This window comes from Pseudonaja textilis, chromosome 1 (assembly GCF_049901715.1).
Source record: "Pseudonaja textilis isolate UNSWEBS1 chromosome 1, rPseTex1.2, whole genome shotgun sequence".
In the NCBI taxonomy this organism is placed as follows: Eukaryota; Metazoa; Chordata; class Lepidosauria; order Squamata; family Elapidae; genus Pseudonaja; species Pseudonaja textilis.
Genome location: NC_141990.1, coordinates 77,159,983 through 77,172,581, shown reverse-complemented (window position 1 = coordinate 77,172,581; position 12,599 = coordinate 77,159,983). Strand labels below are relative to the sequence as shown.

Below are 12,599 nucleotides of genomic sequence, written 5' to 3'. Positions count from 1 at the left end.
GGAGCAATACGCTGACTCTGTAAACTGCTTAGAGAGGGCTGCAAAGCACTGTCAAATGAGATATAAGAGCTATTGCTATTGCTATTAAACGCCACTTTGAAAGAGTGTCTTTCAAGATTATAGCCTGCATATTCTATTTGTATATATTTTTTACATTTATAAAAGAGACATCACAGAATAATAAGTTGCACTGAATTGAAACGTACAGATTATGGCACAGAATAATAATATTCAAGTTACATGTTATATTGTAATGCCTTGATTATAGTATAGCTATTAATAGCCAGCAATTAAATTGAATATTCAATAATTGTTTACCTGTTGTCAAAATATTTCTTATTAGATTAACATTTCACTCAAACTAAGCCGCAATCCTGGTGATTTGATGGTGATATCACTTAAGATCTATTCATATTCCTGGGACAGTGACGACCCCCCCAAAAAAAATAACTAACCTGTGGTGTCCACTATAAATCTGTTTGGGAGTTTATTTTTATTTTCCAAATCATATTTTATCCCCTCAGCTGCATTAATTTTGCCTTTTACCCATTTTTAAAAGCTACAGCCAATTAAAAAAGATTGAAAGGAAACACCCAAACTCTCCTGCTTGAATTAAAACATTGTTTTCTCCACAGAATTGTTACTCTATTATGACCATTGCGGGTCAGTAATTATATAAATGATACTTACCGCACCGTGGAATGTTACAGAATTCCCAGCGTTTCGTCAGGAGGGAAGTGAAGCACCAAGGACGTGGCTCACCATCTGGATTACGGCAGTAATTTGATATCAGATTTTTTTCTGGAAACCTGAATATTGGATGAAAAAGTAGAAATGTCAGCCTACCATCTCTTGACAGGTTGGGCTTTAACCCAATGGTCTTTCAATGTTGACAGAATGGTGCTTACCCAAGATAACGTATACCTGTATTCCCATTCCATACTTCCACATTCTGTGATCTCAAATTTATTCCTGTTAATCTCTTCTGGTAGTTCAGAGAATACTCAGAGCAGATTTGATGTGTGGGAAATAAAGGTAGTGGAGAAAAAGGAAAATTCTCTTTGATAACCAGAATTTCCTTTGGATGTTGCCCAATACAGATAGTTCTCAACTTGCAACAGTTCATTTAGTGATGGTTCAAAGTTACCACCAGATTGAACAAAAGTGACTTATGACTTTTTTCACACTTATGACCACATGATCATGTGATCAAAATTCAGATGCTTGGGAACTGACTCATATTTATAACGGTTGCAGTCTCCTGGGGTCACTTGATCACCTTCTGCGACCTTCTGACAAGCAAAGTAAATGGGGAAGCCAGATTCACTTAACAACCATTTTACTTACTTAACACCTTCAGTGACAAGAAAACAACTATGGCAAGCAACATTGTAAAATGGGGCAAAACTCACTTAACAAATGTTTCATTAAACAACAGAAATGTTGGGCTCAATTGTGATCTTCAGTTGAGGACTACCTGTATCACCATGGAAAATTATGTAAACGTGGGTATTGGGGTGTATGTGTGTGTGTCAAAATCCAAGATAGTAAGACTAGTGTGAGTAAATGCATTGATTGTAATGTGTAAAAAGGGACGATGACTTTTATTGTACCCTCACATCTAGGGTCTTGGCTTTTTTCAACCACTTGCCCTGTGAACAGATATCTCTGCATATCAGATTACATTATTTCTGTTCAGACTACATCTCTGAGCTAAAAGAAACAACCAAAGACTTATTTGTTAGATGCCAAAGCCTTTAGTTCTGGTACAGATGAAAAATACTATTTTCAGTCACCCTAATGAAATTTGAAGTAAAAGTCCTTCCAGTGAACCATGTGTGCTGCTTAATATATTACATACAAAATAAGGTATACTGTTATTTTTATTGTCAAGGAATCAGCTACCTGAAATTTTGCATTTCCCACGCACACTTTGACTTTTCCCCATATGTCACTAATAACGGACCCATAAGTGAAACTGAGGCTTGTAGACTTACTTGGAAGGAATGTATCCATGAGTGTGAGGCTCTTGAGAAGCCCATGCCTGGCAGGTGACCCCAGATTCTGTGGTGGAAACTTTGCCTCGATAGTTTTCCCCACTGCAGTGCATACACTCATCTGTAAGGATAAATATTGAGTGAGTGGAGCAGATTTATCCTACTAGATTATTTTATTTTCTGTCCTCTGGATGGCAGGAATCATGATGCCCAAGTCTTCTGCTGTCTGAAATGGGATCTGTTATTCTAGATTGCTCAGCGATCACGTTTCTCATTTTATAAGGAATCTAGAATGGTGAGGATTAGTTCCTGAAATTGCTTTGAGCTAACTCTAAACAAAAATTACAAATTAATATTTTCGTTTTGTCTTTGTAGACACCTAATTTACACTATAGTGTAAATGGTGTGATGGTGAAGGCATCAAGTTAGAAACCAAGAGTTCTAGTCCCATCTTAGGTACAAAGCTAGCTGCATAAACTTGAACCAGTCCTTCTCTCTTTGCCCTAGGAAAGACATAAGAGCAAACCACTGCTGAAAAACTTTGCCAAGAGAACTTTGTGTGTGTGTGTGTGTGTGTGTGTGTGTAGATAGTTATAGATATAGATAGATATAGATATATACACACACATATACACACATACACACTATTACTCTAGGCCTTACACATAAACACATCTATTGACATTGCCTTTTGATTTTGAAATGATTTCCTCTTTCTTGTTTTTGTCTAAAGAGATTCATATCAGGTATGGGCTGATACGCAATTTTTCTCTGGTAATTATTTATTGTTTTATTTTTTCATGCACTAAATCTCAACGGACCACAATAATCTTTAGCACCTTGAAGACATAGCATGATGATTTGCCAAATCATTAAAAAGATATTACAATAGAACAAATGGGGAGCTTTTCTCCAGTGTATTACAAGTTTTATATGAATAGAACTTCTCACAGAACTTCTCACTTTGCTCAATGGTTTGCAAATTTCTGCATACGACTGGCATTTATGTAGACATGCATTGGTTGTAAATGGACCAATTGGTGCCTACAGGGAATTTATTGTAATAAAGTTCATCTCTATCATACAATACTTTTGCCTTTTTAAAAAACAGAGGCATTTACAAACAAAAGAACATCAAATTGTTGACTAGTACAGCAATAGCTTAAATATAACAATAACTTTTAAATATAACAATATTTGTTCTACATTTGCAAATGTTTCAACTTCTATTAGTTATAAATGTTTCAAAATATTGTCATTTTCATTATTATTAAACTATTTCTATCTATGAAATGCTATTGTTAGAGAAGTTACACATTTCTTGAGAATAAATCTACAGCTATTTAATTTAACCTGTTCCATATCATGAAACATACATAGGTTAATTATATGTAAATAATTATCATTCCACCTTGATCACTTCAGTGATATTATTATAATTATGTTCATGTTTTATTTTATTTGAAATAGAAAATAAATATTAAATAAAAAGAATGAAATAACATTATGTCTAATTGATATTTACTTGGGAAACTATTCAGTTACCGCTTTTTAAATAATTGCTAGCATTCTTTCATGTTCTATCATATTTGAATAAGAAAGTGCTACTCCAATTTTTACTTTTTTTCCTAAATATTGTACAGTGCAGGTAAGAAAAATAGATTTTCTACCTATATGTCATTAAAAAGAACAATACTTTGCATTCAAAATTTTCTTGAGGAACTAAAATTCCAGTGTGTGCAATTCTACCTTCACATTCAGGAATGTTGCAAAAATCAAATCTGATTTCAGGATTTGTTGTATAGCACCAGGGACCTCTAGGATCACGATCTGGATTTCTGCAGTAGTTTTCTTCTAATGAAGCATTAGGATAAGCAGAAGGTTTAAAACTAACAAAAAGAAAAGAAAAGACTATTGTTGCAGAAGTCATACTTTTTTTTCTTAGAGATTCAGAAGATTAAGCTCTATTAGACAACCTTTGACTCATTTAATCATGGTAGTGAAGTTCGATTTGACCAGAATGAACATTAAATTATTTTTGGATGGCACTGCTACCACTTTGCTTTGAAAACTAAAGCAGAAAATATCAGTTTATTCAAGAAGAAAGACCCAAACAGATAAACAGAATTGATCACAGGCCGGCAAAAAAGCAACAACGGTGGGGGGAACTTCTGACTTCCTGCGGACTTCCCCATTCACTTTTCTTGGGGGAAGCTGTCCGAGGGCATCATAAATCATGACTACATGACCCCGGAAATGCTGCAGTGGCCACCATTTTGCAAATAAAACTGATCTGAACTTGTGGAAATTTCAATTTCCCTGGAGTCCTCGATTTTTTTTGCACATTATTTGAATGACATCAGGTTTGGACAAGGAAATGTTATCAGGACACAGTCAACAAGAGTTTAACTTGTTAAAAGAAAACATTTAGAACTGCTGGAGGCTTCCAGACAGGAAGAGCTGAAATTATTCACCTTTTCCCCATCCCACCTGGGGCAAAATGAGGGGAGGGTTTTAACGGAAAGACAGTGCTTCTCTTTGGAGATTTCACATGGGTAAAAGCATTTCTTTCTTGCTTATACTACTGCTTTCCCCAATATTCTACCATTCTATTCCATTGCTGATATATCTCCCAAGTTGTCCTCCAAGTCAAATTTTAGTAAATACAGTCTTACAACTTTGAACAGACATCACAAGCGAACGATGTCTCTTAACAACAGCAGCAACAACAACAATGTCATGTGCATCCATGGTATGAAGGTTTCCTGGCAATGATTTAGAAATGGTTTTACCTTTTTTAAAGAACATAAAGAATTGGCCAGAAGTTGTCACTCACTATGATAATTTTGTAATAAGTGAAGAACATAATAAAAAATTTTTTTTTTAAATGTATTGAACATGTATTAATTCAAAGCTTTTGGGGATAGCTTTAAAAAAGCAGCAACAATTACTTCATACAGCTGTAGTCCAGATATATTAGTATTTAATAATGTTTTCTGCAACATGTGGGAATAGAGAGAAGCCAATGGAAATTCTAGTTGAGGCACACTAATATGCTTCACTGTACTCTATGCAATTTCAGAAAACTGTTCAGTAAACTTGTTCTTATTAATGGGACAAGAATCCTAGAGTTGCTTCAGTGAGATGGGCGGCTTTGAAGTTTAATAATTTAGTTTAATAATAAGTAAAATAATTTTTAAAAATCTCAATTCCAAAGATCCTGTTGAATTCAATACAGCTAGTTCCTTTCAGTTAAGCAAGCAGAAGATTGCAGCCTTAGCCATGGCTAACATGAATTATTGTATACACGTTTCTTACAAAAATTCAGGTCAAATCATTCTAAATTCATACAGCTATTGAAAATAGAAGACCATTTTGCTGGGAAAAAGCCATACTTGGGAATATGAGGACTGTTCTCGGCCCATTTCTGGCATAGTACACCATTCTGTGTTTTTGATTCCGTTCCTCTGTAGTCCACTCCAATTCCAATTCTGCATTCCAGGAGATACACTGAAAGAAAATGTGGTTATTAAAAATTGCTATAGTTATCACAGAGCACCTTTCCACCAAAAAAATAACCATTGCTTACAGATGGAACTCTCAGATCATGAAATTGCAAACCTTGGATTACAAGCAAATGTTTAACAAACTTAGTTAAAAGGGTAAAGATTCTCCCAAGCTGGACTTGATTTTCAGGGATCTCATGGCTACAACCTGGAAAATGTATGTCATTACCTTCTTCTGCTTATTTTTAAAAATTTGCCAATCAAGATTGAATCCTGAGATTTACTGTTGGTCTCCCATGTAAGTGCTGGATCCAATGCTGGCTAGCTTTTTTCAGCTTTGCCAAGTTTGGTTTGATTCTACCTCTAGCTAAGGTCTCAAAATTATTACCAGATGGTTATTTTAATTATGATAGTCCAGAGGGAATGCAGTATGAAATTGGTGACTAGAGAATAATTATATTAAACCAGTTTTGATATTAATTCAATACAGAGGTGGTATTCAGCAGGTTCTGACCAGTTCTGGAGAACCGGTAGCAGAAATTTTGAGTAGTTCGGAGAACCTGCAAATATCACTTCTGACTAGAGATTTTAGAGTATCCTTCCTCTGCCTCGCCCATCAAGCCACACCCACTGAACCAGTAGTAAAAAATTTTTTAACCCCACCACTGATTCAATATAAATGTAAGTCAAACCAAATTTAAGGTGTTTTTTTTTAATGTTTTGAATTCCTGGTGCTCATTCCCTGAGCACAGAATAGAAATTTGAGCTGAGCGATAAATGAGAGATTATCCAAATGAAATTAACAACTGCTTGAATCACAACATTGGTGACTACATCAGCTTCTCTTTCCAATTGCAAATACAGTAAGGGACGTATAGGACGCCATGAAAAACAAACTTATAGAGGGTGACCTTCAATTTTACTCAAGGGGACCATTTCCTGCTCTGTTGTAGCCTCCTATGTTCCTTAAACTACTTCATGGAGTATTCCAATCTCATGAAATAGTATTGGACTCAGTTGGGTGTGTGTGTGACACATTGAAAAAGAGGGGATAACTGACACCATTTTGTTGGCATCATTGAACAAAACTACAGGTAGTCCTCAACTTACGGCCACAATTGATCCCAGAATGTATGTTACTAAGTGAGAAATTTGTTAAGTGAGAAATTTGTGAGAAATGAGGTTTGCCCCATTTTACGACTTTTCTTGCCACGTTTGTTAAATTAAATTGGTAACACGGTTGTTAAGCGAATCTGGTTTCCACATTAAATTCACCTAGCAGAAGGTCGCAAAAGATCATCACATGACCCCGGGACAATGCAGCCGTCATAAATATGAAGCACTTGTCAAGCATCCAAATGTAAATCATGTGACCATGGGGGTACTGTAACAGTCATAAGTGTGAAAAATGGTCATAAGCCACTTTTTTCAGTGCCTTTGGAACTTTGAACAATCACTAAATGAACTGTTGCAAGCTGAGGACTATCTGCACATATGGATCTGTCAGAAACCCATCAACATGTTGCATTCACCCACTATGATCTTGTAATGCTTTTTGCATTTGCCAAGTTCCTTGGGCTACTGATTGGTAAATCTTACAGGGCTGCTGATTGGTAAAGCTTACGTGGCTATTGATTGGTTTATATTTAGCTGGGCTTTGAAACAACTTCGGATGAATAGTTTCTTGCTTGCTTCCATGTTTTATCATATCACAACCAATATCTTGAATTGATTCACCTTATTGACTTTTTCTCCTGAGGTCAAAGTTCCGTTGACAAAAAGAAAATACCACCTGCAAAATTCATACTACCCCAACTAACAATTCTTCCAAATTTCATGAATGTCGCCCAGTGATGGGATTCAAATTTTTTTACTATCGGTTCTGTGGGCATGGCTTGGTGGGCGTAGCTTGATGGGCATGGCATGGGAAGGATACTGCAAAATCTCCATTCCCACTGCACCCCACTAACTTGCTTTCCATCTCCGTTCTTCTATGCAGGGCAACAAAAGAAGAACCAGCCGATCAGGTGGGATTCGGGAGGCAGAGAATAGATGGGGACGGGGCCAGTCAGAGGTGGTATTTGCCCGTTCTCCAAACTACTCAAAATTTCCGCTACCAGTTCTCCAGAACTGGTCAGAACCTGCTGAATACTACCTCTGATGTCACCTAAAGAACTGCAAAAGGCATAATATCCAAAAGTGTACACTTACTTCGTTTTTCAAAGAGAATGGCCCCCGCTTTTCTGAACACAGCCGCTGTTTTAGTATTCTCTTTCAATGTAATACATTGCTGCTCTTTCACTGTGAATAGAAACGCCCTGTGGAAAGGGCAGAGAAGAGGCATAGTTTCTTAGACTTAGAATAACTTTATCGTTACTTTGAATGTACATTAATCGGCATACATTAAAATGAAATTTTGCTGCATACATCTCTCAAAGTGTCACCACCATCAATGTACACTACATAAACACGACTAAAAAAATAAATAAGCTGCAGTGGCACAGTGGTTAGAGTGCAGTACTCAGGTTACTTCTGCTGACTGCCGGTTGCCTGCAATTTGGCAGTTCAAATCTCACCAGGCTCAAGGTTGACTCAGCTTTCCATCCTTCCGAGGTGGGTAAAATGGGGAGCCAAATTGTTGGGGGCAATAGGCTAACTCTGTAAACTGCTTAGAGAGAGCTTTGTAAAGCACTGTGAAGTGGTATATAAGTGCTATTGCTATTGCTAAATAAATACCAAATTATGCATATACCCACATATATTATATGACACAGAGAAACAACACAGTCTAGTTCGGATGTATACATGTACATGGCGGGAACCTTTAATTGTTGATTTGCATTTTATTTCGAAGTGTAATTTACCCAATTTGGAGGCTCATTCCAACTTACCATAAAATAACAGCAACAAAATACATTAAAAGCTAAAGAAGGTGGACAGTCATAAAACAGCAGCATTCAACCCAGTGTAGATCAGATCGACTGAACTTTGTATGAAGAGCTAAGGGTTCTCCTCTTCTTCTGTACCTTTTATACCTTCACTAAATCTACTTGGAAGTCTAGATTTGGAGCGAAGGAAGAATTGCTAAGGAGCAAAAGATTCTCCTCCTTTTACTGGTTCAAGCTGTAATGGAGGAGATCGTTGGATCCTCATGCAGATTAAATGCCAATACTAAATGCATACTTCTGAGGATCCTTTTCCTGATTTTATACAGTAAGAATGAAGCACTTGAAAAAGAAGAGTCATATTTAAAAAGTCACAAGTGGTATCTGCTCCTGGAAACAAATCACAGTTCAATACAAAAATCACAAGGGTCCTTAATACAGGTAGTCCTCGACTTACAACAGTTTGCTTGGCAACCATTTGAAGTTACACTGGCACTGAAAAAAGTGACTTAAAACTGTTTTACGCACTTTGAAACATTGCAGCCCCCCGGCATGGTCAGGTGATCAAAATTTGGCTGCTTGGAAACTGGCATGTACTTATGCCAGCTGCAGTGTCCCAGAGGCACGAGACCATTTTTTGCAACCTTTTGACCAGCAACGTCAATGGGGAAGACAGATTCACTCAACATGTGACTAACTTAACATCTGCAGTGATTCACTTAACAACTATGGAAAGAAAGATAGTAAAATGGGAGGGGGCAAAACTCACTTAACAACTATCTTGCTTAGCAATGGAAGGTTTGGGCTCAATTGTGGTTGTAAGTCAAGGACTGTAAGTCAAGGACTGCCCATAGAGTTGCACCGCATTGTATCAAGCTGTCTAACTATTAGCTGAATTTTGTCTTCATTACTGTCATTCGTCTCTAACGAAGATTTCAGATAATCAGCGACAATCAAAGCATTTGAGCAACTTTCATAAAATGCAAGAATCCTATGATTACCTGCAGGTAAATGCTGTTTCAGTTTCACATTTGATACCACAAGCTGTTTTAGTTAAAGTTCTGTAGGTGCTGGATTCTTGACCAAGGATCCAAGCCCCATCTGTCCTTACATAATTGTCCAGAATATCTCCTTGAACTAAGAGAGAGAGAGGAAAGCGAGAAGAGTTTAGAAAGTAAAAATACCAAATACATACTGTACTTTTCACCAGATGAGAGGCTTCCTCATTCTGCATGCAGGGAAGGATGTATACCAGAATGTAAAGTCTGCAGATTGCCTGAACATGTAAGAATTATATTGGTGCACAGGGTTAAATTAACACTTGGGAAAAACTTTAATTATTCCAGTGGCAGGTGGGAAAGAAAATTCACCCAAAGTTATTGTGTGGTGATCTGAGTGGAAGAATAAGAGTGCTTGTGAGAAAGTGACATTTCTGGGACTGGAATCATGGCCTAGGAACTAGAATAACAGGCCTGCGGATGAAAGTTTGATTCCCCTGAGCAAGGGATGATAAACCTGCAAATGAAATGATAATTCCTAGATTTCTTATTAGAAAGACAGAGTAGGGCTACAGTGATCGGAATGATTACAGCAGGGCTGCCAAACTCCCAGCCCGCGGGCCAGATGTGTCATACGCTGGCCACGCCCATGCCCAGTTTAGCGAAGGGGAAAAAGTCCCGATACATTACATGACAACATGAGTTTGACACTCCTGGATTACAGCAAAGGAAGATCCTGAGACTCTGCACTGTTTTTCTGCAGTATTTGACATGGAATCCTTCTAATGCTTCTGCTGGTTTTATAAGTGTCTATATAAACTCAACAGCAGGAAAGCACTGAGTTAGATAAAAATAATTGCCTCGGGTACCAAATAAGGATATGTATATTTGCAAAAGAAATAATGCCAACACACCCTTTCATTTTACACCTGTTGTGCATTGACAATAAACGTTTGATTGATTGATTACTTGTTTGTTTAGATTTTGTTTAACTCGCCTTTATTATTTTTGTAAATAACTCAAGGTGGTGAACATATCAATATTCCTCCCTCTTTTTATTTCCCCTTACAACAACCCTGGGAGGTGAGTTGGGCTGAGAGTGAGCGATGGGCCCAAAGTCCCCCAGTCACTTTCATTCCTAAGGCAGGACTAGAACTCCCAGTGTCCTGTTTTCTAGCATGGTGTCTTAACCACTAAGGCCAAACTGGCTCTCTTCTTGCAGTTCTTTGCAATTCCTTAGGTAGTTATCGCTGTCTTAGGAAGAAGCAACAGTGCTTAAATGCCATCTCTTCTAAAAACCAGCTGCTGCCTTAGGTGAAGGAGGGTGGCATTCTATCTCTTGATAGTCTTGATAATCTTCAGTTTCCAGGCCAGGAGATAAAATGGGGAAAAGACCACAAACCAACTTTTTCAAGGCCTCAAAGTTGTGCTATCATTGGGCTCATTGCTAATTTTTTGTTCACTTTTATAATTTATCCATGGGAAAAGTAGAGATTGTGAGATTTTGAGTCCCAGGATGCTGTTGTTTATTTCACTGTTAATGATACTCTGCAAAATCAAGTCCTTTGTCCGCTGGCTTGATTTTGGCTATGTTTTAAAGAATGTCTCCAGTAAACCTTATGCAATGGCAAACTGTTGAGGCAAACAAAAGGTCACCTTTGGGAAATTGTTATTTGTTTTGTTTCTACCTTTTCTGGTTGAGCTCAGAGTGGTATGAGTGATATGTCTTAGGCATTTTCTATTTAAGCAGGAGAAAACCTAGGTCTTAATAAGCTTAGAAGAGAAAAACTGTTATTTATCTCCAGCCTCTAGGATTCTCCTTATCCATTCCTGAAGTCCGAATGGACTTCAGCATCTGACACCGTAGTGAATTGTTGATTGAAAGCTATTAATATAGGAGAGAAAAAAACCTAAGTGACAGAAACCTTGTCCATCTGGAATATCTAACAATATGCTAAATAAAGTCAACACACAACTAGGCTATGTTAAAAATTATTGTATAGAAGTTCTGTCTTCTTTCTGGTTTAGGATGAAGAACGGCTCTAATGGTCATTAAGATGGCTGCTGAATTACTGAATTACACATGCTGCTGCTGTCAGCTTTGTTGTATTCAGAAACATTTAATTCCCCTTTTAAGAAAGTATTGTCCAGCTAGAAAACTGACCTAGAACTTGTTTATAATATGAAACATATTTAGTTTGTGCCTCTTCTGAAATAACTTGTGATGTTTTCTGACAAAAGATAGAGTTGTCCCACCACTAATTAAATCTAGCTCTATAGCCTGCCTGCCCAGTAATATTATTTTTAAACAACCAAGAGACATCTAGAGGAAAACAAGAGGAATATAATCCAAGGATAATAAATATTAATAGAAGAAGCAATGTCATATAAGATACTGAAGTTTCATAGACAATATGATACACATGCTTGCTTTATATGAGCTGTTCTTAGATTATTGAACATTACATAGCATACAGGACCCAATTTGCAAAATTTTAGCTATAGAAACTCTCACATCTCATTTTACATTAAAATGGGCACAGACTTCTTCAGCCAGTTTCTCTTAGCATTATTAGTTCCTGGGACTGTTCAACATTTAGAAAAATCAGATCTCATTGTAACATAAGGTTTTAGAAACAGAAATGCAATTGTTTAGTATTTTATATATAACGTTAGTAACAACAGGCATTTATCCAGTATGTGCCCATTCAAACTTCCAAAGTTAAGTCCAACACCCATTAAATATGATAATATTTCTGAGAAATCTATTATCTCCATTCTTCTGAAAAGCAACAAAAAAGAAACATACCTGTGTAGAAAAAGAAAACTAATCCAAATATATATTTGCACCACTCCATTTTGGGACAGGTAAGTTCTGTGCTGAAAGCTCTGTGTGTCTGCGGACAAAGTTTTATTGACTTAGCTTAGTTAGACAAGCCTCGAGCAAAGGAGATTAACCAAATTGGGTTAAATATTCTCTCAGTACTTTGGGTCTCTCTTCTCTGGTTGAAATGTTCAAACATTACCTTGAATCCAGGATCTTACAAAATGACATTTAAATGTTTGAATTGATGAAACAGAAAGGTAGAAGACCTTTTCCTAGATTTTTTTTATTCTGAAATTTTCCTTTACTTAATCAAAAACGAAGTATCATTAAGAAATATAGGTGGATAGATAGACAGACTGACTGAAAAAGAAGGATAGGATAGAATA

The 12,599-nt window shown here is 36.8% G+C and overlaps 1 protein-coding gene across 1 annotated transcript in view; it reads right to left on the bottom strand.

Annotated features, from left to right (window-relative positions):
• PLG (plasminogen) overlaps positions 1–12,281 on the bottom strand; it is a 39,394-nt gene extending 27,113 nt beyond the window's left edge. The window contains exons 1-7 of the mRNA XM_026705085.2: positions 12,196–12,281; positions 9,390–9,525; positions 7,715–7,821; positions 5,393–5,507; positions 3,747–3,886; positions 1,998–2,118; positions 691–809 (exon numbers count right to left, since the gene is read on the bottom strand). Of these exons, the coding sequence (XP_026560870.1) occupies positions 691–809; positions 1,998–2,118; positions 3,747–3,886; positions 5,393–5,507; positions 7,715–7,821; positions 9,390–9,525; positions 12,196–12,244 (787 nt within the window). The 5' untranslated portion in view covers positions 12,245–12,281. The remainder of the gene's footprint in view (positions 1–690; positions 810–1,997; positions 2,119–3,746; positions 3,887–5,392; positions 5,508–7,714; positions 7,822–9,389; positions 9,526–12,195) is intronic.
• Between the last annotated feature and the right edge of the window lie 318 nt (positions 12,282–12,599).